The sequence below is a fragment of the Carcharhinus amblyrhynchos genome, chromosome 12 (assembly GCF_965287045.1).
Source record: "Carcharhinus amblyrhynchos chromosome 12, sCarAmb.v2.hapA, whole genome shotgun sequence".
Lineage (NCBI taxonomy): Eukaryota > Metazoa > Chordata > Chondrichthyes > Carcharhiniformes > Carcharhinidae > Carcharhinus > Carcharhinus amblyrhynchos.
Genome location: NC_137335.1, coordinates 8,145,938 through 8,172,163, shown reverse-complemented (window position 1 = coordinate 8,172,163; position 26,226 = coordinate 8,145,938). Strand labels below are relative to the sequence as shown.

Genomic DNA, 26,226 nt, shown 5'->3' with positions numbered 1-26,226 from the left:
TTTTAAATTTGAGACATTGTGAGATTAGCAGCAACAACAAAGTTTATTGATTAGTGTCACAAGTCAGCTTACATTAACACTGCAGTGAGGTTTCTGTGAAAATCCCTTAGTCACTATACTCCTGTTCGGGTACACTGAGGGAGAATTTAGCCTGGCCAATGCACCTAATAAGCACGTGTTTTGGACTGTGGGAGGAAACCAGAGCACCCGGAGGAAACCCACGCAGACACGGGGAGAATGTGCAGACTCCACACAGTGACCCAAGCCAGGAATTGAACCCGGGTCCCTGGCACTGCGGGGCAGCAGTGCTAACCACTGTGCCACCGAGCCCACAGGTGAAAGCGAGAATTGTTTTTGTCCACTGATTTTAGTTTCAGACCCAGTTGCGAGTGACTGGTAACCTACCCAGTTCTTCTTTCTCATGAGTGATACCTGGAATGGGGAGGTGGGGGGGGTGCGAGTAGAGGAGCCGGGGGCAGGTGGCGGCGTTGGTGGCTGGTGTTATCTGACGAGGAAAGGTTGGATATTGTATCTGTTGGAGTTTCATAGATTGAGAGGGATTTTACTGAAGCATCTACAATCCTGAGGGGACTTGGAAAAGTGGATGCTGGAATGGTGTTCCCCTTGTGGGAGAGACTATAACTAGGGAGAACAGTTTAAAAAATGAGGGGGTCACCCATATAAGACAGAGATGAGAGGAATGTTCTTTCATGGGTGTATCGTGACCATGAAACCATTGCCGGTTGGCGGAAAAACCCATCTGGTTCACCAATGTCCTTTCGGGAAGGAAATCTGCCATCCTTACCTGGCCTGGCCTACATGTGACTCCAGAGCCACAGCAATGAGATTGATTCTCAACGGCCCTTGAACAAGGGCAACTCGGGATGGACAATAAAGGCCGGCCAGCCAGCGATGCCCGCGTCCCATGAATGAATGAAAAGAAAAGAGCAAGGCCATTCTCCCTGGCCAATCCCTCAATCAACATCACACCAAAAAAAAAAATGACCTGGTCATTATCGCATTGTGGGATCTTGCTGTGCACAGATTAGTTGGCATGTTTCACACAACAGTGGTCACTCATTTGGAGTACAATGGGAGAATGGGGGGGGTGGTGTAGATTTTCCAGCCCTTCCCATTGGTTCCCCGGCGACAGATTGGATGAGCCGATCAAAATGCCATAGAAATAGCGGGACCAGAAGACCCCTCCAGTGGTCAACAGTGGACCATCTCCTCTGCTGGACAGCACACCGCAAGAAGGGCTGGAAAATCGTACCCAGTGTGTCCTGCAGAGCTTACGTCTTTAAAATATTTTGCTGCCTTGTATTGCAGGGAACTGCTGGATGTGAAGCCAGTGCCACCGAGGAGATGTCCAACCTGGTGACCTACATTCAACCTGTGAAGTTCGAGTCCTTTGAGGTGGCTAAGAGTGAGTGGTTTTCCTGTTTGTCACTTTATTACAGGGGGTATCACGCTTGGCTTCCATTTCTGCTGAGTCCAGCTGTTGTCACACAGCAGAAAATAATCCAGTGGGGAAGGAACATAAGAACATAAGAAATAGGAGCAGGAGTAGGCCATCTAGCCCTTCGAGCCTGCCCCGCCATTCAATAAGATCATGGCTGATCTGTCGCTGCTCAGTTCCACATTCCCGCCCTCTCCCCATAACCCTTAATCCCCTCTCTTATCAAAAACCCATCAACCCGCGTCTTAAAAATATTTAGTGAGGCAGCCTCCACCACTTCAACGGGCAGAGAATTCCAGAGATTCACCACCCTTTGAGTGAAGAAGTTCCTCCTCAACTCCGTTCTAAACCGCCCCCCCTTTATCTTGAGGCTGTGCCCCCTAGTCCTACTGTCTTTTTTGAGCAGGAAGAGTCTCTCCACCTCTATCCTATCCATCCCATTCATCATCTTATACGTCTCAATGAGATCTCCCCTCATTCTTCTAAACTCCAACGAGTACAAGCCCAGTTTATTCAGCCTCTCCTCATAGCTCAACCCCCTCAACTCCGGTATCAGCCTAGTAAACCTCCTCTGCACTCCCTCCAAGGCCAAAATATCCTTGGTAAGTGCGGCGCCCAAAACTGCACACAGTACTCCAGCTGCGGCCTCACCAATGCCCTATACAGCTGCAGCAAGACCTCCCTACTTTTATATTCAATCCCCCTCGCTATGAAGGCCAGCATCCCATTCGCCCTCCTGACCACCTGCTGCACCTGCAAGCTGGGTTTTTGCGACTCATGCACAAGGACCCCGAGGTCCCTCTGCACCGTCGCCTGCTGCAGTTTTTCGCCCCGTAAGTAATAGTCCTTCCTACCATTCTTCCTACCAAAGTGGACCACCTCACACTTGCCAACATTAAATTCCATTTGCCATTTCCTGGCCCATTCGCCCAGCCTAGCTAGATCCTTCTGCAGACTCTCCACACCCTCCGCACAATTTGCCGTTCCCCCAATCTTGGTGTCATCAGCAAATTTCGACACCCTACACTCGGTTCCCTCCTCCAGATCATCTATATAAATGGTAAAAAGCTGAGGCCCCAGCACCGACCCCTGGGGCACTCCACTAGTCACCATCCGCCAATCCGAATAGCACCCGTTGACCCCCACTCTCTGCCTCCTATTTGACAACCAATCCTCTATCCACGCTAACACCCTACCCCCAACTCCATGTCCCTCGACCTTCTGCAATAACCTCTTGTGAGGTACTTTGTCAAACGCCTTCTGAAAATCTAGAAAGACCACATCCACCGGCTCTCCTCTATCCACCGCCCTAGACACATCCTCATAGAACTCCAGTAAATTTGTCAGACACGACTTCCCTTTAACGAAACCGTGCTGCGTCTGCTCTATCAAGCAATTCCCTTCAAGATGCCTCGCAATTTCCTCCTTAATGACAGATTCTAACATTTTACCTACCACAGACGTTAAACTAACCAGCCTATAATTCCCCGCCTTTTGCCGGGCACCCTTCTTAAACAATGGCGTAACGTTAGCCGTTTTCCAATCATCCGGCACTTCCCCGGAATCCAGCGACGTCTGGAAAATAACCACCAAGGCGTCCACTATCACCTCCACCATTTCTTTCAGGACCCTCGGATGCATTCCATCCGGTCCTGGGGACTTGTCCACAATCAGCCCCTCCAGTCTGTCGAGCACCGCCTTTCTAGTAACAGTAATGTCATTAAGACCCTCCAGTCCTACCACCTTTCCATCGCTAACACCCGGCAAATTATTCACGTCCTCCTCCGTGAAGACAGAAACAAAAAAGTTATTCAATACCTTAGCCATATCCCCATCCCCTACCACTAGGTCCCCTTTCTCATCCTCTAAAGGACCAACATTCACCCTAGCCAGCCTCTTCCTTTTTATATATTTATAAAAACTCTTGCTATCCTTTTTTATATTAAGCGCTAGCCCAGCTTCATAGTTTAACGTATTTACCCAGAGAGTAGCCGGAATGGGGAATGTGCTGTCGCAAGGAACATCTTCCTTCTAGAATCATGTCCTCCCTGTCACTGTGATTACTGTCCTACTGTGCTTACCCCAGTCCGATCTCGGCGTCTCCACATCGTGACTATCTGCACTCGCCTAATTCTGGCCTCTTGAGGACCCCCAGTCTTAATGGCTCCACCATTAGTAGCCCTGCTGAACCACATAAGGAGACGCTTGACGCGCTGCTACTGTAGACTGGTGTTACTTTCTCTCAATTGCGATGATCTGGGGTTTAAGCAGGGCATATGCAGTCAATTTGACTCACTTTTGCTCTAAGGACTGTTTGCATCTGGGTCCTGGATATTTGAATGGGGAGCTTTTTACACTCTGCAGAGAATGCATACATGAACGAGGTGGGCTTTCCAAAATAGAAGTCACTGAACACTTCTCTTCCATGACTGATACCTGCGCACCAGGGTCAACAGAGCGAGAAGATCTTACTTAGACTTCTCTGGCCTTCTGATCTTCACTTGTGCCCCCTACTTGAGGTTAATGGGGAAAATCCTGCAACAGCTGACTAAAGGTCATCGGCCCACTTCTCCGAGGTGGATCTTCAATGGCCGTACCAATCAAATCACCACTGCCTTGACCTTCTTTGCCCCCTGGGGCAGCATCGGGACATCTTTGCTACTCCTCTCAAGCAGTTGGTCATATCAGCAACTGCGGTTAGAGAGGTACATTGGAGACTGACTCTGAAAGTTTTTTTAAGTTTTCAAGTTTATTTATTAGTGTCACAAATAGGCTTACAAAGAAGTGAGTGTGAAAATTCCCTCGAGGTCTCTGTGCTGTTCCAATTCTGGTCTCTTGTGCATTGTAATATGCCTTTAAGGGATAGCAAAATACCGTCACAAGGCAGCATCTGTGTATCCTGCAATCTAGCCACAGTTTCACTGTGGCCTGTGGACAGAGCATAGCGCACGCTGCTCTGCTGTTGATATCTAAAGTCTTTAAAGTTTATTTATTAGTGTCACAAGTGGGCATTGAAGTTACTATGAAAATCCCCTAATCGCCACGCTCTGCCACCTGTTCGGGTACACTGAGGGAGAATCTACCTGACCAGCATGTTAAAGTTAAAATTTATTTTTTAGTCACAAGGCTTACATTAACACTGCAATGAAATTACTGTGAAATTCCCCTAGTCACCACAGTCTGGCGCCTGTTCTGGTGAATACATCTAACTGGCACATCTTTCAAAATGTGTGAGGAAACTGAAGCACCTGGAGGAAACCCATGCAGACATGGGGAGAATGTGCAAACTCCGCACTGACAGTGACCCAAGCCGGGAATCGAACCCAGGTCCCTGGCGCTGTGAGGCAGCAATGCCTTTATAAATACGGGGACTGGCTGGGTAAAAATAACATTGGAAAGAAGATTTACAATTCTAAATGTATTGCCTACAGCCCTCACTGGAATGTTTCCATGGTTTCATGCGATCTGGTTCAAGTTCCTATTTGGTATTTGACATTTCAGTTCGATCATGAAGTTTAACTGCACTGTGTACTCTGAATAGTAAATTACCACCAATGATTCGGAGAAAAAAGGTTTGAAATATGAGGGAAGAACCTTAATCACCAAAGTCCAGTTGATTATCAATTCCCAAATGGAAAATGCAGCAAATGATGCAGCAGAGAGGAACATTTTCCACGGAGAGTGGGAGAAATATACATCCACATTCACCTTGAAAATAAACCTCACGTCTTTAGTACATATAAAATCTTAGATTCCCTACAATGCAGTAGGAGGCCATTCAGCCCACTGAGTCTGCACTGACTCTCTGACACTTCACGCAATCCCTTTCCCACAGCCCATCCCCGTAACTCCATACATTTAGCATGGCCAATCCATCTAACCTACGCACCTTGGGATACTAAGAGACAATTTAGCACGGCCAATCCATCTAACGTACGTGCCTTGGGATACTAAGAGACAATTTAGCATGGCCAGTTCATCTAACCTACACATCCTTGGAAACTAAGGGGTAAATTAGCATGGCCAACCTACCTAACCTGCATATCTTTGGACGCTAGCAGGCAATTTAGTGTGGTCAATCCACCTAACCTGCATATCTTTAGACACAAAGGGGCTATTTAGCATGGCTAATCCATCTAATCTACACATCTTGGGACACTAAGAGGCAATTTAGCATGGCCAAAGTGCTTAACCTACACATCTTTGGAGTGTGGGAGGAAACCGGAGCATCCAGAGGAAACACATGGGGAGATTCCACACTGACAATTACCAAGGCTGGAATCGAACCCGGGTCGCTGGCGCTGTGAGGAAGCAGTGCTAACCATAGTGCCACCATATTAAATTAGATCTTTGTAACTTGCTCCAAAGGGCACCCTCATGCCAAGAATTGCAAAATAAATCTGAACATCGTTTCAGTGTTGGCACCAAGCTGTATGGGTCAAGTGTCTTAAAATCTAAAGATGACCGTTGGTGATGCTGAGAATTCTGTGGGTTATTGATTATTTGGCTTTCCTTGCAGAGAATAACAAGAGTTTCGAAATGTCATCTTTCGTGGAGACAAAGGCTCTGGAACAGCTGACTAAATCCCCAGTGGAGTTCGTGGAGTATCCTTCCGATGAGTGCTGACCACACGTCCCATCGCTGTTGGCTGGGAAGGGCTTTACTTTCGTAGAGAGAGATTCCGTGCTGGGTGATACCATGACGCAAAACGAAATACTTAAAATGGTGACTTCCTAAAATAGGACAAATCTTCAGGCCCGCGTGCCAACTTCATGTTCACTCAACACATCTTTATCAAGGCTTCTCATTTTAACATTGGCAGTCGGCCTGACACTAACAACGTATTTTATTCCGTTGTTGAAGAAACTGGCAAGTGTGAACCAAAGTAGGCCCTTCGAGCCTGCTCCGCCATTCAACAAGGTCACAGCTGAACTTCCACGTCATGGACGTAGGCCATTCGGCCTATCGAGTCTGCACTGACCACAGGCCCTATCCCCATAACTCCATGCATTTACCTTAGCTAGTTCCCCCTGACACTAAGGGGCAATTTAGCATGGCCAATTCACCTAACCCGCATCATCTTTGGACTGTGGGAGGAAACCGGAGCACCTGGAGGAAACCCATGCAGACACGGGGAGAATGCGCAGACTCCACACAGACAGTGACCCAAGCCGGGAATCGAGCCCAAGTCCCTGGCGCTGTGAGGCAGCAGTGTTAATCGCTGTGCCACCTCAATCCCACCTTTCCACATTACTCCCATCAGCCTTAATTAACAAAGAGTGGTGTAATACTTGAAAGGATTGGCGATTTGTCATGGGGTCATAGTTATAGAGTCATAGTGGTTAACAGAATGGAAACAGGCCCTTCGACTCAAATTGTCTATACCACCCTTTTTTTTCAACCACGAAGCTGGTCCCAATTGCCCACGTTTGGCCCCTATCCCTCTATACCCATCTCACCCATGCAACTGTCTGAATGCTTTTTAAAAGACGAAATTGTACCCGCCTCTACTACTCCCTCTGGCAGCTTGTTTTCAAAAATATATTTTGAATTTTAGCACATGCAGTCACGTCAGTGGTACATAAGAACTCGGGGCAGGAGTGGGAAGTTCCGATCCTTGCTCCTCTACCCAATACGATCATGGCTGATCTCACCTCAGCCTCATCTCCATCTTCCTGCCCGCTCCCCCTAACCCTCCATCCCACTACTAATTAAAAACCTCTCTATCTCCTCCTTAAATTTGAGTAGTGTTCCAGTGTCCACAGCACTGCAGGGTAGAGAATTCCACAGATACATCCCCCTTTTAATAATTAATTCCTGCTGATTTCCGCTTTAAATCTGCCCTCCCTTAGCCTAAAGCTATGTCTTGGGTGGCACAGTGGTTAACACTGCTGCCTCACAGCACCAGGGACTTGGATTCGATTCCCAGCTTGGGTCACTCTCTGTGTGGAGTTTGCACATTCTCCCCGGGTCTGCGTGGGTTTCCTCCGGGTGCTCCGGTTTCCTCCCACAGTCCGCACACACAATGCCACACACCCAGGGTTCGATTGCTGGCTTAGGTCACTGTCTGTGCGGAGTTTGCACATTCTCTCTGTGTCTGCGTGGGTTTCCTCCGGGTGCTCCGGTTTCCTCCCGCAGTCCAAAGATGTGCAGGTCAGGTGCATTCCATGATAAGTTGCCTCTTTGTGTCAGGAGACTGGCTGGGGTAAATGCATGGGGTTATGGGGATAGGGCCTGGGTAGGATTGTGGTCGGTGCAAACTTGATGGGCCAAATGGCCTCCTTCTGCACTGTAGGGATTCAATGATTCTCATTCTAGAACGTCCAGTGAGGGGAAACATCCCAGTCCCCTTAACCAATCCCCTTGAACATCTTCTCTACCTCAATTCAATCCCCCTCTCATTCTTCTAAACTCCAGCAAATACAGACCTGAACCGCTCAATCTTTTCATAAGACAAATCCCTGGAATCAATCTGGTGTTCAGACCAGTGACTCAGACCTTATCCTGTTTGAACAAGAAATTTTTTTCCCCCCCAGGAAATCGAAACGCGGTTCATTCAGACAGTGACCACAGGATGGAGCTGTATCTTAACAGATACCAACAGCCGGGAGAAGCCAGATTGATTCGAATTGTTATCTTTTAATTTACTCAAATGTTTAAACGTTATTTTTAATTAGAGTAATTGAGTAAGGTGAGGGTCCGATACGTATTATCGGGCAGTTTATTCAATATATGTTTACACGTAGCTTGCACGCTAATCAAAAAGACCTTTCAGTTTGTGAGTTACTTTGGGAAACTTTTAACTTCTGGGAATTAAGGAGGTAAATAAGAGGATCAGCCTTGTGCACGGAGGATACCGCTGGTGATAATTGCCAGGCAGCTCTGGAGAGAAGTTAGAAAATATTTCCTTACACAACGGTCGGGAGATTTATGGAAATCTGCCCGTCAAAAAGCAGTCGATGCTGGCTCAATGAACAACTCTCAGCTGGATAGACCTTTCGCCAGACAGGGGTAATATGGGTTATGAAGCCTAGACAGTTGGATGGGGTCAAGGGACAGATCAGTCATGATCTCGTTCGGTGGCAGAACAGACTCTTGGGGCTGAATGGCCTCCTCCTGCTCCTCTGTAACGAAAGGGTCTCATGTCCCCTCTGGTTTCTTTCCTACAGTGATCGCTTTTTGGCAGATTGTTCATTTTTCTGAGCGGCTTTCCTTAGCAATCTCTCCGACAGATACAATAAACGGCAGCTGAGCCGTATCTACCCAAAGGGAACGCGAGTGGACTCCTCAAACTACATGCCTCAGCTGTTCTGGAACGCTGGATGTCACTTGGTAGCTCTTAACTTCCAGACTTTAGGTGAGTGTTGCCACTTTGAAGTGGTTGTCTGGGTTGATATTGTGAGGCTGTTACCCTTGGTTGGAAAGTCTAGATGTGGAGATGCCAGCACTGGACTGGGGTGAACACAGTAAGAGATCTCACAACACCAGGTTGAGCAACAACAGGTTTATTTGGTAGTAAATGCCACTAGCTTTCGGAACGCTGTTCCTTCGTCAGGTGAGTGGGGAGTTCTGATCACAAACATAAGAACATAAGAAATAGGAGCAGGAGTAGGCCATCTAGCCCTTCGAGCCTGCCCCGCCATTCAATAAGATCATGGCTGATCTGTCGTGGCTCAGTTCCACATTCCCGCCCTCTCCCCATAACCCTTAATCCCCTCGCTTATCAAAAACCCATCAACCCGCGTCTTAAAAATATTTAGCGAGGCAGCCTCCACCACCTCAACAGGCAGAGAATTCCAGAGATTCACCACCCTTTGAGTGAAGAAGTTCCTCCTCAACTCCGTTCTAAACTGCCTCCCCTTTATCTTGAGGCTGTGCCCCCTAGTCCTACTGTCCTTTCTGAGCGGGAAGAGCCTCTCCACCTCTATCCTATCCATCCCATTCATCATCTTATACGTCTCAATGAGATCTCCCCTCATTCTTCTAAACTCTAACGAGTACAAGCCTAGTTTATTCAACCTCTCCTCATAGCTCAACCCCCTCAGACCATATAAAGGCACAGTTTACAGAATACTGATTAGAATGTGTGTCTTTACAGCTAATCAAGTCTTAAAGACGCAGACAATGTGACTGGAGATAGCATTAAGAACATAAGAAATAGGAGCAGGAGTAGGCCATCTAGCCCTTCGAGCCTGCCCCGCCATTCAATAAGATCATGGCTGATCTGTCGTGGCTCAGTTCCACTTTCCCGCCCTCTCCCCATAACCCTTAATCCCCTCTCTTATCAAAAACCCATCAACCCGCGTCTTAAAAATATTTAGCGAGGCAGTCTCCACCACTTCAACGGGCAGAGAATTCCAGAGATTCACCACCCTTTGAGTGAAGAAGTTCCTCCTCAACTCCGTTCTAAACCGCCCCCCCTTTATCTTGAGGCTGTGCCCCCTAGTTCTACTGTCTTTTTTGAGCGGGAAGAGTCTCTCCACCTCCATCCTATCCATCCCATTCATCATCTTATACGTCTCAATGAGATCTCCCCTCATTCTTCTAAACTCTAACGAGTACAAGCCTAGTTTATTCAGCCTCTCCTCATAGCTCAACCCCCTCAACTCCGGTATCAGCCTAGTAAACCTCCTCTGCACTCCCTCCAAGGCCAAAATATCCTTGCGTAAGTGCGGCGCCCAAAACTGCACACAGTACTCCAGCTGCGGCCTCACCAATGCTCTATACAGCTGCAGCAAGACCTCCCTACTTTTATATTCAACCCCCCTCGCTATGAAGGCCAGCATCCCATTCGCCTTCCTGACCACCTGCTGCACCTGCAAGCTGGGTTTTTGTGACTCATGCACAAGGACCCCGAGGTCCCTCTGCACCGTCGCCTGCTGCAGTTTTTCGCCCTGTAAGTAATAGTCCTTCCTACCATTCTTCCTACCAAAGTGGACCACCTCACACTTGCCAACATTAAATTCCATTTGCTATTTCCTGGCCCATTCGCCCAGCCTATCTAGATCCTTCTGCAGACTCTCCACACCCTCCGCACAATTTGCCGTTCCCCCAATCTTGGTGTCATCAGCAAATTTCGACACCCTACACTCGGTTCCTTCCTCCAGATCATCTATATAAATGGTAAAAAGCTGAGGCCCCAGCACCGACCCCTGGGGCACTCCACTAGTCACCATCCGCCAATCCGAATAGCAACCGTTGACCCCCACTCTCTGCCTCCTATTTGACAAGCATAGGTTAGAGAGATATTTATTTGATATATGCTTAATGCTATCTCCACTCACATTGTCTGCACCTTTAAGACTTGATTAACTATAAAGACTCACATTCTAATCAGTATTCTGTACATTGAGTGTGAGTCTTTATATACCCTGTTTGTGATCAGAAGTCCCCACTCATCTGACGAAGGGGCAAAGCCCCAAAAGCTAGTGGTGTCTGCTACCAAATAAACCTGTTGGACTTTAACCTGGTGTTGTGAGACTTCTTACTGTAGAAAGTCTAGGCCCAGGAGTCATAATCTGAGGTGAAGGGGTCAGCCGTTTTGGATGGGGATAAAGAGAAGTTTCTTCATTCAAAAGGGTTTGTGTACATTTGGAAATCCCTACCCCAGAGAGCTTTGGATGCTCCATCATTGAGCATATTCAAGACCAAGATTTTTTTAATTCATTCCTGGCACCTGGGCCAGCATTTATTGCCCATCCCCAGCTGCCCCAGGACAGTTGAGACTCAACCACATTGCTGTGGCTCTGGAGTCTCATGTAGGCCAGACCAGGTAAGGACAGCAGATTTCCTTCCCTAAAGGGCATTAGTGAACCAGATGGGTTTTTCCAACAATTGACAATAGTTTCATTGTCATCAGTAGATTATTAATTCCAGATTTGTTTTATTGAATTCAAATTCCACCACCTGCCGTGGTTAGGATTTGAACCCAGAACGTTAGCTGAGTTGCTGGATTAATAATCTAGTGATAATACCATGAGGCCATCGCCTCCCCTAATGGATACTACGGGTGGTAATAGATAAGGAGATAAGGTGGTCTTTGAGGGAAGGAAATCAGCCGTCCTGTGCTGTACTGTTCTTTGTTCTTTGAAACCGGACACTAGAAACGATCAAACCGGGAATCGAACCGGGGTCCCTGGCATTGTGAGGCAGCAGTGCTAACCACTGTGGCACTGTGCACCTTGGCTGGATAAACCAATAGACCCTAATGGAAAATGAGAGGGTGTTCATATTTTATCTATGAAACACATCCCAAATACAAGCTCCTTCACAGTCAAGTAGGATAAAAGGTGAAACCAAAACATTTTGTTTACGTCAAATATCCAACATTGCCCATCAAAATAGTCAGCCGAGAATCTCACAGTATCATACAGCGCAGAGGGAGGCCACACGAAGCAAGCTGCAAGTAAACATAGAAACATAGAAAGTAGAGGGCGGCATGGTGGCACAGTGGTTAGCACTGCTGCCTCACAGCACCAGGGACATGGGTTCAATTCCAGCCTTGGGTCATTGTCTGTGCAGAGTCTGCACATTCTCCCCATGTCTGCATGGATTTCCTTCGGGTGCTCCAGTTTCCTCCCACAGTCCAAAGACGTGCAGGTTAGGTTGATTGACCGTGCTAAATTGACCTTGGTGTCAGGGGGATTAGCAGGGTAAATGAGGATTACGGGAATAGGTGATTGCAGTCAGTGCAGACTCCAAGGGCCAAATGGCTTCCTCCTGCACAGTAGGGATCTTATGAGAAGCAAGAGAAGGCCATTCGAGCCTGCTCCACCATTCCAGGGCTCCTTGAAGGAGATCTCTGATTATTCCCACACCCCCTGCTCCCTCCTCACTGCCCCCCACATTGTCCCCCATCAAGTGTTTGCCCACGTTATGTTTTGAGTGTCGTCCTGGAATCTGCTTGTGTGTCCCTCCCCACCTTTCAGGCAGCACACTCCAGAGTACCAAAGCTATGTTACGCTGAGTTAATTAATCTCAATAAAGTTGACCTTGAGGGATACCAGACCAAGAAGAGATTGAAAAGATAGATGAGTGTGTGTCCACTCCTGATTGTACTCAGTGGCACGGATATAAAAAGCACTGTGCGTATGTGGGGGATGATGATGGGGTCAGATGTCACACAAACAAGGAGCAGGAGTGGGCCATTCAGCCCCTCATGCCTGGTCTACCATTGAATACAAATCATAGAAAATCTACAGTGCAGAAGGAGGCCATTCGGCCCATTGAGTCTGTACTGACCACAGTCCCACCCAGGCCCCTAACCTCACATATTTACCCTACTAATGCCCTGACGCTAAGGGGCAATTTAGCACGGCCAATCCACCCAACATGCACATCTTTGGAGAGTGGGAGGAAACCGGAACACCCGGAGGAAACCCATGCAGACACGGGGAGAAGGCGCAAACTCCACACAGATAGTTATCCAGGGCCAGAATCGTACCCGGATCCCTGGTGCTGTGAGGCTGCGGTACTAACCCACTCTTGCCACCGTGCTGCCGTTAACGTAGCTGACTGGAAGCTGAAATCTGCATCCCGCCTGCCCCCAAATATGAACATACGTTCGCACACACTTCTAAGGCATTGTTGCACGTGTGAGATACCAACAGCTCTCTGCTACACTTAGAGAAATTCAGCTATGAACCTCAGAGAGGGGGAGAATCTAAAAGCAAAACCATGGTTCCAGCCATCACTAGCTTTTATTGTCATAATAAAATGCCAACAGATCCTCACTCCCACAGTTATGGTGAAAGTCCATTTTAAAGTTAATTTTAAAGTTTATTTATTAACGTCGCAAGTAGGCTTACATTAACACTGCATTGAAGTTACTGTGAAAACCCCTTAGTTGCCACACTCCGGCACCTGTTCGGGTACACTGAGGGAGAATTTAGCGCGGCCAATGCACCCTAACCAGCACGTTTTTTGGACTGTGGGAGGAAACTGGAGCACCGGGAGGAAACCCACGCAGACATGGGGAGAACGTGCAGACTCTGCACAAACAGGGATCCAAAGCCGGGAATCGAACCCTGATGCTGCGAGATGGCAATGTTAACGCTTGAAATGCTGCTTACGCCAATAGGATGAAGTCGGAAATGTGATAAGTGATAAATGTCCTTTGTATTTGCTTGAATGGTGACTCAGATCTGGCCATGCAGCTGAACATGGGGATGTTCGAGCACAATGGAAAAAGTGGCTTTCGTCTGAAACCAGAGTTTATGAGACGGACCGACAAACACTTTGACCCCTTCACCGAGACCACCGTCGATGGAATAGTGGCCAACACTCTCTCAGTGAAGGTACAAAATGTTAACCCCTGATGCTGAGTTTAAGAGGTGTCTTTAGAACACTGTGGGGAGACAATTGACTTTTGATTAACAACAAAGTGGGCAATAGAACGGTTACAGTGTTAATTCCAATAATTGCTAAGGAACGAGGGATGAGATTTTATGGCCTCACTCGATCCCAGACAGGAAACTCCCACCCGAGGTCAACGGATCTTCCCATTCTCTGCCCCGCTCTGATTCCCGGCAAAGGTTTCTGAAACTAGTCTGTACCTGATACCAAGATGGTAAAATAAAGTCACAGGCCAGAATTTTACCACCTCGCCCACCCTGGAATCAAGGTGGGAAAGCTCACAGAATGGGATTCTCCGTTGGTCTCTGACAGGATTTTACGAGCCTCGCCCGATCGAGACCGTATAAAATACCGGCCACAGACTCTTCCAGTTGCTCCCAGAATCCCAGAATTAAATGATTTACATACTCTTGCATTGATTCCCTAATCCTTCCCCAGTACTTAATTACCAACTTAAAGCATGGGACAGAATCTTCCGGCTGTTTCTGGTGCCGCTGCGGTGAATGGAGATTCAGCTGAGTGCCAAACAGGCACTAATCATCCACTGTCTATTTGGTCAGAAATATTGAGAGTCGTGCCTCTGTCAGGGGGTCGTAATTCGCTCAGCAATATGACACAGAGGGGTCTGTGTTCACTCACTGTTCAAGGCATAGCAGCAGCCACTGTCCAAACAATTCCTGTGCTTGTTCCATGGCTGCACATCCTGTTCTCTGCCGCTCCCACAGTCCTCAGCCTGATAGAGAATTAACATTTTGAACAGTTGGGCTTTGCTGGGGTTATTATGAATGCCCATCAGGATACAATATTTATGCCTCAACACAAATAGTCTAAAACTAAAAGGACAGTTGTGTTGCTGAAGCTTTTTGTCTTGCTCCAGTTCGGACAAACACAAGAATGTCAAATTTCAAACAATTCATTCTGCATGAGAAAAGAGCGCTGATTTGTTGGCAAGTTGTCTCTGATTGGCTGAGACGTTGCCATGGAGAAAACAACGGGACACTATTGGCTCCCCTAACTCCAAGGTAACTCAAAGAAGGCTCAAAGCTTGAACATACTCCTTTTGTATGCAGGGAATGAATAAATGAACCACTTAGAAAGGCCTGTTTGAACCTATGCTTGTAATAAAATTCCATCGTGCCATCACAAATGATGCACAGTGATAGTAGTTAGCACTACTGCCTCACAGAGTCAGAGACCCAGGTTCAATTCCGGTCTTGGGTCACTGTCTGTGTGGAGTTTGCACATTCTCCCCGTGTCTGCGTGGGTTTCCTCTGGGTGCTCCGGTTTCGTCCCACAGTCCAAAGATGTGCGGTTTAGGTTAATTGGCCATTTTAATTTGCTGCTGAGAGTCAGGGGGATTAGCAGGATAAAACCTCGGTAAGATGTCAGCACAGGCTGGATGGGCCAAACGGCCTCTTTCTGCACTGTACGGATTCTGCAGGTGGTATTTTACTGGCACGTCCCACCTGAGGTTCATACAATCCCACCTGAGGCCAAAAGAGAATGCCATCCTCCGAGCTTCGCCCACCTCCGGAATCTGGGCAGGCGTGCCGGTAAAATTCTGGAGTATGATTCTAAATCAGCCACGTTACAAGCTCAAGAAATGCAAATTACTGCGGATGCAGGGATCTGAAACAAAAACAAAAAATGCTGGAAAATCTCAGCAGGTCTGAGAGCATCTGTGGGGAGAGAATAGAGCCAACGTTTCGAACCTGGATGACCCACAGTCAGAGCTCTCGTTTATTGGTCATCTAGACTCAAAATGTTGGTTCTATTCTTTCTCTGTAGGCGCTGTCAAGCCTGCTAAGACTTTCCAGCGTTTGCCTATACATTACGAGTTCGAGTGGCGATCTTAATTTGGCTTTGTGTAGATAATCAGCAGTCTTTACTCCTGCACTATAGTTTATCGGAGTTTGTTTGAAATTTGGCATTCTTGTGTTTGTCCTGATGAGTTTGGGATGAAAATCTTTAGCTTTCTTTTCAACGGAATTGGAATAAATGATTTGGTCATTTGTCACCTTGTTTTTTTATGGAATCTTGCTGTGCTCAAATTGGCAACTGCATTTTCCTCAGTGGAACATTGACAACATTTTATTCATGCCTCATTGGCAATAAGGGTTTCTGAGGTGCCCGAAGCCCAGTGTCTAATTAATGCAAATCATTTTCTTTTGCCCATCATTGATTTAAAGTCAACAAGTTGATTTATTAGCGTCACAAGTCAGCTTACATTAACACTGCAATGAATTTACTGTGAAAATCCCCTAGTTTCCACATTCTGGAGCCTGTTCTGGTACACTGAGGGAGAGTTTAAAATGGCCAATGCACCTAACCAGCATGAATTTCAGACTGTGGGAGGAAACTGGAGCAGTCGGAGGAAACCCGCACAGACATGGGGAGAACAGACAGTGACCCTAAGCTAACAATTGAACCCAGGTCCCTGGTGCTGTGAAGCAGCAGTGCTAGACATTGTGCCACCGTGCCACACCGATTTAAGAGAAGTGATAAAACAAATGATGAAGGTTTCTCAGAGAGGCAGGCAATGGCCTAGTGATATTACCACTAGCCTGATTAAAGCGTTTAGCAGGATGAGCTGTTAATCAGGAGGAAGAAGGTGGCTTGTTCTTAACGGGATTATTTATCAGTTGCCGCATGTAATGAGATGCTTTGTTTTTGTCTGCAGGCTTTACTTTCTTAGGATTTGTTTGAAAACTGCAATGTTTTGACTAACAGCGGTGAAGGAAGGGTTCGAGAAGCTTGTTAGAACATTTACGAGGGCTGTTGAAACATATAAAGTGTTATGCAGCACAGCTAGCCCAGTGGTATTGTCGCTGGACTATTAATCCAGAAACTCAGCTAATGTTCTGGGGAGCTGGGTTCGAATCAGTTCATTGGCAAATTGTCACTGAATGGTCCACTTAGAAAGGCCTATAACCTTTACCTGTAATGTCATAGAATCCCTACAGTATAGAAGGAGGCTGTTCGGCCCATCGATTCTGTACCGACAACATTCCACCCAGGCCCTATTCCTGTAACCCCACACATTTACCCTGCGAGTTCCCCTAATGCCAGTATCATTGCTGTAGATGGCCTAGTGGTATTATCACTAGACTATTAATCCAGCAGCTCAACCAACGCTCTTGGGTTCAAATCCTGCGAGGGTGGAATTCAAATTCAATTTTTTAAAAAATCTGGAATTAAGAATCCACTGATGACCATGAAACCATTGTCGATTCGTCAGCCAGTGACCCCCATGTCCCACGAAAAGATTTTTAAAAGTCTTACACCAAGTGGCGATGCATCGTTCTGACACATCTCTCCGATTCTTATGGTTGCAGTTTTTATCTCAACTGAGGTAGATAAAATAATGAGGTTCTGTGAACAATGGCCATTTCTATCTTGGCTTGAGGTATCTCCATCAATATATCATTGAGTTGTTTCCTCCAGGTTCTCTCTGGTCAGTTTCTTTCCGATAAGAAGGTTGGGACTTACGTGGAGATTGACATGTTTGGCCTCCCAGTGGATACGAGACGAAAGGCTTTCAAAACGAAGACTTCACAAAACAATGCGGTGAACCCGGTGTGGGAAGATGACCCCATCGTATTTAAAAAGGTTTGTCCTTTAACTCCTGAAGCTATGCAGCATATCAATATTTCACTTAACACCAGTTAAACACTGTTTTCTTCCTTGTAATCTCAAGAGTAAATGTAGGAGACAGTCCTCCCCACCAGCGGGATCTTCCAGTCCCGCTGATGGCAAACCCCCCATCCCCGCCCCCCCCGTGGTGTTGACATCGACAGGACTGGAAGCCATCCCCACTGGCCAATGACAAGCCACCTACGCTGCTGGATACCACGCAGCGGGGAGTGGATGGGCTGGAAAATCTCACCCAAGGTTTCAGGTCAGGAGGTCTTGTGGGCGCCTGCATCTCTGCCTCTGAACTAGAAGCTGTGGGTTCGAGCCCCAGCCCAGGACTTGATGACTAAGGAAGGTGCATTTATAACGCGGTCAAACAGATTGATGTCAAATCCTCCCCAACACTCCAATGACAGGCTGTAAGAGTGGGAGAGAATCCTCGTTAGCCACACGTGATACAGACTCTGGCGATAGACTAGTGACGAAGAATAAAATCATAGAATCTCTACTGTTACTTTCTGGAAGGTTCTCTTGCTTGCAGTATTTAAGGTTTGTTTCCACTCTAGGTCAAGGGCGGTATGGTGGCATAGTAGTTAGCATTGCACCTCACAGTGTCAGGGGGCTAAGTTCAATTCTGACCTTGGGTCACTGTCTGTGTGGAGTTTGCACGTTCTCCCCGTGTCTGCGTGGGTTTCCTCCGGGTGCTCTAGTCTCCTTCCACAGTCCAAAGGTGTGTAGGTTAGGTGAACTGGCCATGTTAAATTGCCGTTTGGTGTCCCAAGATGTGTAGGTCAGGGGAATTAGTGGGGTTGCGGGGATAGGACCTGGGTAAGACGCTGTTTCGGAGAGTCGATGCAGAAAGAGGTTATTCTGCACTGACTCTCTGACAGAGCCTCTTATCCAGGGTCTATCCCCGTAACCCCACATATTTACCCCAGTAATTCACCTAACCTACTCATGTTGGGGGTCAAAGAGATAATTGAGCATGGCCAATCTATCTAACCCACACATTTTTGGACTGTGGGAGGAAACAGGAGCACCCGGCAGAAACCCATGTAGATACAGGAGAGAATGTGCAAACTCCACACAGACAGTGACCCAAAGCCGGGAACTGAACCCGGGTCCCTGGCGCTGTGAGGCTGCAGTGCTAACCACTGCGCCACTGTGCTGCTCCTGTTCCTGTCCTGGGAGTTGCCCTGCTATGGAAACAGACAAATGTCTGCCTTGGTGCACCACTAGGTGTGGGAAAATGAAAATGTTTCGGGTAGGTCAGCCACAGTTGCTTCCTAAGATGCTGACTATTCTTCCTTTGTTTCGAACTGTTGCGTCCTCCCTATCATTCCCAGGGTAAAATGGCACATTTTTGAATCAATTCAGATCTGTCCACTTTATTTGATTCACAATTCATTCACACAGGAGACGTGGAGGCATTTATTTCAGACTAATGAACAGGATTCTGGATACATCCAGCTGAGATAACGCTAATAAATTCCTGCCCATGCCTCAAACTTCCACAACTCTCCTGGCCAATCTCCCATTCTCCAAGAATTAGAACTCATCCAAAGTTTCTGCTGCCTCATTTTAACTCAAGCCAAGCCCTGTTCAGCCATCATCCCTGCGCTCACCAGCCTATATAAGGGGCCTGATCAGAAACTCCTAGGTGTATAATGAAGTTAACCTGGACCCCAACCTTTTATCGATTTTGGCATTAGTGTGAGCACAAGGGGCAGGATTTTCCAGCAATGCTCACCCTGAAACCATCCCAGGTCAACGGGCCTTTCCATTGCCCGCCCCTCACCCACTACTATGCCCATGGCAGATGGGACGGGAAAATTTGCCCCAAGGTGTTTCACTCCAGGCATAATTCTATTTTGATTTGATTTGATTTCTCATTGTCGCATGTATTAGCATACTGTGAAAAGTGTTGTTTCTTGTGCACTATACACGCAAAGCATACCGTTCATAGAGAAGGAAAGGAGAGAGTGCAGATTGTAGTGTTACAATCATAGCTAGGGTGTAGAGAAAGATCAACTTAATGCGAGGTAGGTCCATTCAAAAGTCTGACAGCAGCAGGGAAGAAGCTGTTCTTGAGTCGGTTGGTACGTGACCTCAGGCTTTTGTATCTTTTTCCTGACAGAAGAAGGTGCAAGAGAGAATGTCCAAGGATGAATGGGGTCCTTGATTCTGCTGGCTATTTTTCTGAGGGAGTAGGGAGTGTAGACAGAGTCAATGGATGGAAGAATCACAGAATCCCTACAATGCAGAAGGGAGCCATTTGGCCCATCGAGTCTTCACCAACCACAATCACACTCAGCCCCTCTTCCCACATATCTACCCTGCTAAATCCCTGACACTAAGGGCTGATCGATCTAACCTGCACATCATTCAGATTGTGGGAGGAACCCGAAGCACCCAGAGGAAACCCATGCAAACACGGGGAGAACATACAGACTCCATACAGACAGTGGCCCAAGCTGGGAGTCTGAACCCAGGTCCCTGGCGCTGTGAGGCAGCAGTGCTAACCACTATGCCACCATGTCACTCCAAGGGAGTTGGTCTGTGTGATGGTCTGGGCTACATTCACGATCCTTTGCAGCTTATTGCAGTGTTGGGCAGGGTGGGAGCCATACCAAGCTGTGATATAACCAAAAAGAATGCTTTCTATGGTGCATCTGTAAAGGTTGGTGAGAGTCGTAGTGGACATGCCAAATTTCCTTAGCCTAAGAAAGTAGAGGCATTGGTGAGCTTTTTTAACTATAGTGTTGGCATGGGGGGACCAGGACAGGTTGTTGGCGATCTGGACACCTAGAAACTTGAAGCTCTCGACCATTTTTACTTCATCCCCATTGATCTAGACAGGGTCATGTTTTCCTTTATGTTTCCTGAAGTCGATGACTACGTCATCATTTTGACCCATTAGTAAGCTTTTATCAAAACAAACTTTGTTTAATGACGCTGTTAAAACACAACAGAAGGAACTAGCATAACTTTTACCGATTGAGATACTTAAACGTGACAAGGCATAATTCTTAACAGCTAGCTATCTCTGCAGTTCCAACTTAAGATGGCATGGTGGTTCGTTCTTTAAAGCCCTGTTTTGTTCAGTCACCAGACATAAATAGATATATCAGGAGAGTTAGGCTCAGATGTGGGGAGTTGATGGCCTAGTGGTATTATTGCTAGACTGTTGATCTAGCAACTCAGCTAATGTTTGGGGACCCGGGTTCGAATCCTGCCACGGCAGATGATGGAATTTGAATTCAATAAAAAATATCTGAAATTTGGAATCTGTTGATGACCATGAAACCATTGTCGGAAAAACCCAGCTGGTTCACTAATGTCCTTTAGGGAAGGAAATCTGCCATGTTTACCTGATCTGGCCTACATGTGCCTCCAGAGCCACAGCAATGTGGTTGACTCTCAACTGCCTTCCAAGGGCAATTAGGGATGGGCAATAAACGCTGGCCCAGCCAGCGATGCCCATGTCCCACGAATGAATCTGAAAAAAAACATGACCAAAGCTGTTTTGTAAATCCAATTTTTTTTGATTACTCATGGAAAAAGTGAAGCAGAACAGAAAAGAAAATGGGGACATATTGTGAAAATGCAACGCAAAATTTACCGAAAGCTTTAAAAAGCTTTTATTTTTTAAAAAATCATCAAATTCTTTCACATTATTTGAAACACGTTTTTATTCATGGAAACCCATCTCATTTGCAGGTTGTGCTACCATCTCTGTCTTCATTAAGGATATCTGTCTATGAGGAAGGAGGTAAATTTATAGGCCACCGAATATTGCCTGTACAAGCTATTCGACCAGGTAAGCACAGCTCTGTTGCCTGTTCTCGTCCACATGTGCGCAAGGTATTATTTTCTTGCTATTGGCTACTTTCTACCCGCAAAATTGCTGAAAAAGAGACATGTCGCCGAAGTTTTCCGTCTTGCACTCATTAGGACAAACCCAAGAATGCCAAATTTCAGAGGATTGCAGCCATTTAGAGCTCAGCATAATAGGGTGCTGATTGGTGCAACACTTGAATATATTCCCTTTGTTGACAGGAAATGTATCCCTGTATATGAATGTGTATCCCTTCTATCAAGTGTAGATTACAAGCTCAACTGATTATCTTTTTGAAGTTCACTTACTAGTGTCAGTGGACTTTAACATTGCAATGAAGTTACAGTGAAAATCCCCTTAGATTGGTTATTAGTGTAACTATTGGCACACTCGGGATTATACCTGTAACTTTGGTCTTTGCTGTATTTTAGGTTATCACTACATCTGTCTAAGGAATGAACGGAATCAGCCCCTGATGCTTCCTGCTCTCTTTGTATACATAGAAGTTAAAGATTATGTCCCTGATACCTTCGCAGGTAATAATAAGTTGCTTTGTTCTGTTTTGTTTCAGCAAGCAAGCAAATCTGAGACTGGTAATCAACAATGAAGGAATATTTCTGTTGGCCAATCTAATTACATCTACTTATTCATTACAACTAATATAACAGCATCTCAAGGAAAGGTTGCAGCATGATTTGAAAGTCTGGATACAAAAAGTTAATTAATCAGTTAATTAACCGGACTCCACTGAAAATATGGTCTACAGACTAACGTACTTAGAGTCATTGGTCTCCATGGCCACAGGCAGGATTTTACAAGCCTAGCCTGAGCGAAGTCGTAAAATCCCGCCCACAGAGTCATAGAGCGGTTTACAGCATGGAAACAAGCCCTTAAGCCCAACTTGTTCATGCTGCCCTGTTTTTACCACTAAGCTAGTCCCAATGCCCACATTTGGCCCATATCTCTCCAGAAAAAATGCTTTCTATGGTCCATCTGTAAAGGTTGATGAGAGTCATAGTGGACATGCCAAATTTCTTTAGTCGAAGTAAGTCGAGGCGTTGGTGGGCTTTCTTAACTGTAATGTCATCATGGGGGGACCAGAAGAGGATGTCGGTGATCTGGACATCTAAAAACTTGAAACTCTCGACCATTTCTACTTTGTCCCCATTGGTGTAGACAGGGTCATGTTCTCCTTTACGCTTCCTGAAGCCGATGCCAATCTCCTTTGTTTTGTTGACATTGAGGGAGAGATTATTGTTGCCGCACTCCATACCCATCTTAACCGTGTAACTTTCTAAATGTTTTTTAAAAGACAAAATTGTACCCGCCTCTACTACTATCTCTGGTTACTGTTCCAGACACTCACCAATCTCTGTGTGAAAAATTGCCTCTCTGGACCCTTTTGTATCTCTCCCCTCTTACTTAAACGTATGCCGTCTAGTTTTAGACTCCTCTACTTTTGGGAAAAGATGTTTACTATCTAGCTGATCTGTGCCCCTCATTATTTTATAGACCTCTATAAGGTCACCCCTAAACCTCCTACACTTCAGAGAAAAAACTCCCAGTCTATCCAGCCTCTCCTTATAACTCAAGTCCTGGCAGCATCCAAGTAAATCTTTTCTGCACTGTTTCTAGTTTAATAATGTACTTCTGGCACATCCTCATTGCATTTCCTTTCTTTCATCCTTGCAGATGTTATTGAGGCGCTGTCTAATCCGATCAGATATGTGAATTTAATGGAGCAGAGAGCTCAGCAGCTCGCGGCCCTAACTCTCGAGGATGAAGAGGAAGAGAAGAAAGATGTAAGGCGTGCTTTCATCATGCTGTAGCATACAATGAGTGTGTGACGATAATCCTGATTAAAGCTCTTATCACTCGGGGCCTCTTCCCTGTGAGGAAGACACACGTAATGAGATGGGATCATTGACATTAAACCTTCCCAATATTATTCAACGGAGTGTCAAATAATGGTGGTGTGGGGTGATTTGGAATGATTTGATTTGATTTATTATTGTCACATGTTCGTATACAGTGAAAAGTATTGTTTCTTGCGCACTATACAGACAAAGCATACCATTCATAGGGGAGGAAAGGAGAGGGTGCAGAATGTAGTGTTACAGTTTGAGCTAGGGTGTAGAGAAAGATCAGCTTAATGCGAGGTAGGTCCATTCAAAAGGCTGATGGCAGCAGGGAAGAAGCTGTTCTTGAGTCAGTTGGCAACTGACCTCTGACTTTTGTATCTTTTTCCCAATGGAAGAAGGTAGAAGAGAGAATGTCCGGGCTGTGTGGGGTCCTTGCTTTTGCTGGCTGCTTCTCCAAGGCAGTGGGAAGTGTAGACTGAGTCAGTGGGTGGGAGGCTGGTTTGAGTGATGGACAGGGCTTTGTTCACGATCCTTTGTCGTTTCTTGTGGTCTTGGGTAGAGCAGGAGCCACTGAGTCAGTGGGTGGGAGGCTGGTTTGAGTGATGGACAGGGCTTTGTTCACGATCCTTTGTCGTTTCTTGTGGTCTTGGGTAGAGCAGGAGCCATACAAGGCTGTGATACGTCCAGAAAGAACGCTTTCTATGGTGCATCTGTAAAAGTTGGTGAGAGTTGTAGCAGACATACCAAATGTCCTTCGTCTCCTGAAAAAGTAGGAGGTATTGGTGGGCTTTCTTAACTATAATGTGCTGTGGATGGAGATAGGGAGAGAAGTGGAATCCTTTCCCTTCACAAAGTGAGGAGTTAAGTGAAAATTGTCCCCAGTGTGTCAAAAGAAATGTTACATTCAGAAGAACCATCCCTTCTTTTCTCTAATCGCAGTTACTTTCTGGAAGGTTCTCTTGCTCGCAGTATTTAATGTTGTTTCCACTTGAGGTCAAGGGTGGCATGGTGGCACAGTGGTTAGCACTGCTGCCTCACAGTGCCAGGGACACGGGTTCGATTCCCAGCTTGGGTCACCGTCTGTGCAGAGTCTGCACATTATCCTCGTGTCTGCGTGGGTTTCCTCCGAATGCTCCAGTTTCCTCCCACAGCTCAAAGATGTGCGGGTTAGGTTGATTGGCCATGCTAAATTGCCCCTTAGTGTCACAAGATATAGGATAGTTAGGGGATTAATGGGGTAAATGCATGGGGTTACAAGAATTGAATTATAGAATCTGTAGAGTACAGAAAGAGGCCATTCAGCCCATCGAATCTGTACCAACCACAATCGTCCCTAGGCCTTATTCCCTTAACCCTCATTTACCCTGCTAATCCCCCTGATATTAGGGTCAATTTGGCATGGCCAATCAACCTAACCCACATTTCTTTGGACTGTGGGAGTATCCCGGTGATGGGGTGGGCCTGGGTAAGAAGCTCTTTCGGAGAGTCGGTGCAGACCCAATGGGCAGAATGGCCTCCTCCTGCACAGTCGAGATTCTATGAAATTGTCATCAATTGTGGTAAAAACCTATCAGGTGCACAAATGTTCTTCAAGGAAGGAAATCTGCCATCCTCACTTGGTCTGGCCCACGTTTAACACCAGAGCCATTGTAATATACTTGGCCGTAATCCACCCTCTGAAATGATCTCACACACCACTCTGTCCAAGAGCAATCTGGGATGAGCAACAAATGCTGGCCTTGCCATGAAAGAAGAAATTTGGTTTCAATGTCCCCCAACACCAAAGCAGTGACCAACTGACACAATTGCTCGACACTGAATGGTGCAATTGGGCATTTAGTACATGCAATATTTTGGCCTTGGAGGGAGTGCAGAGGAGGTTTACTAGGCTGATGTCGGAGTTGAGGGGATTGAGCTATGAGGAGAGGCTGAATAAACTAGGCTTGTACTCGTTAGAGTTTAGAAGAATGAGGGGAGATCTCATTGAGACGTATAAGATGATGAATGGGATGGATAGGATAGAGGTGGAGAGACTCTTCCCGCTCAGAAAGGACAGTAGGACTAGGGGGCACAGCCTCAAGATAAAGGGGGGGCGGTTTAGAACGGAGTTGAGGAGGAACTTCTTCACTCAAAGGGTGGTGAATCTCTGGAATTCTCTGCCCGTTGAAGTGGTGGAGGCTGCCTCACTAAATATTTTTAAGACGCGGGTTGATGGGTTTTTGATAAGCGAGGGGATTAAGGGTTATGGGGAGAGGGCGGGAATGTGGAACAGAGCCACGACAGATCAGCCATGATCTTATTGAATGGCGGGGCAGGCTCAAAGGGCTAGTTGGCCTACTCCTGCTCCTATTTCTTATGTTCTTATGTTCAATGCAAAAACAGCTCAGTTAATTCTAACTGTGACTCATGGTTCAACAGTCTGATAATCGGCCTACTAATCCTTCCAACATTTTTCTCACTGTGTGAAGATATGAAGCAAATTTTTTTTCCTCTGGCTTTCTGCTTGCATTCTGTTTTTTTGTTGCCTCTCTGATTGTTGAGTGCTCACAGTTATTCTGTTGACTTGGGGCAGGATTCTTCTGTCCCACCCGTCATGGGAATCGAAGCGGGCGAGACACTGACCTGGCAAAGGTCTGTGGACCTTGGGCGGGATTTTACGGTCTTCAGGACAAGCGTAGCCGGAAACTCCCTCCTTGCTACCCATTTAGATCACACCTGGTATACACTGTGAGCAGATCTGGGTACTGTATCTTAAGGACATATTGACGTTGGAAGGACTGCAGCATAGATTTATCCGAGCCGGAGTCAAGGGTTGAGCTATGAGGAGAGATTAAACAAACAAACTACTATCAAGGAATCCTTCTAGTACAGAAGCAGGCCACTCAGCCCATTGAGTCTGCACCAACTCTCCGAAAGAGCGTCCCACCCAGGCCCTCTCCCCATAATTCCATGTATTTACCCTGCTAATCCAACATATCTTGGGACACTAAAGGGTAATTTACCATGGCCAACCTACTTGACGTGCATATTTTTGAACTGTGGGAGGAAACCACAGCACCTGGAGGAAACCCATGCAGACA

At 46.5% G+C, this 26,226-nt stretch overlaps 1 protein-coding gene across 2 annotated transcripts in view; it reads left to right on the top strand.

Annotated features, from left to right (window-relative positions):
• The window catches only part of plcb1 (phospholipase C beta 1), a 657,020-nt gene that overhangs the window by 541,952 nt on the left and 88,842 nt on the right, over positions 1 to 26,226 (top strand). For both annotated transcript variants that reach the window (XM_080200038.1, XM_080200039.1), the window contains exons 17-24: positions 1,330 to 1,426; positions 5,979 to 6,063; positions 8,692 to 8,816; positions 13,601 to 13,755; positions 17,258 to 17,422; positions 21,167 to 21,266; positions 21,716 to 21,820; positions 22,977 to 23,086. In XM_080200038.1, coding sequence (XP_080056164.1) covers positions 1,330 to 1,426; positions 5,979 to 6,063; positions 8,692 to 8,816; positions 13,601 to 13,755; positions 17,258 to 17,422; positions 21,167 to 21,266; positions 21,716 to 21,820; positions 22,977 to 23,086 — 942 coding nt within the window. The remainder of the gene's footprint in view (positions 1 to 1,329; positions 1,427 to 5,978; positions 6,064 to 8,691; positions 8,817 to 13,600; positions 13,756 to 17,257; positions 17,423 to 21,166; positions 21,267 to 21,715; positions 21,821 to 22,976; positions 23,087 to 26,226) is intronic.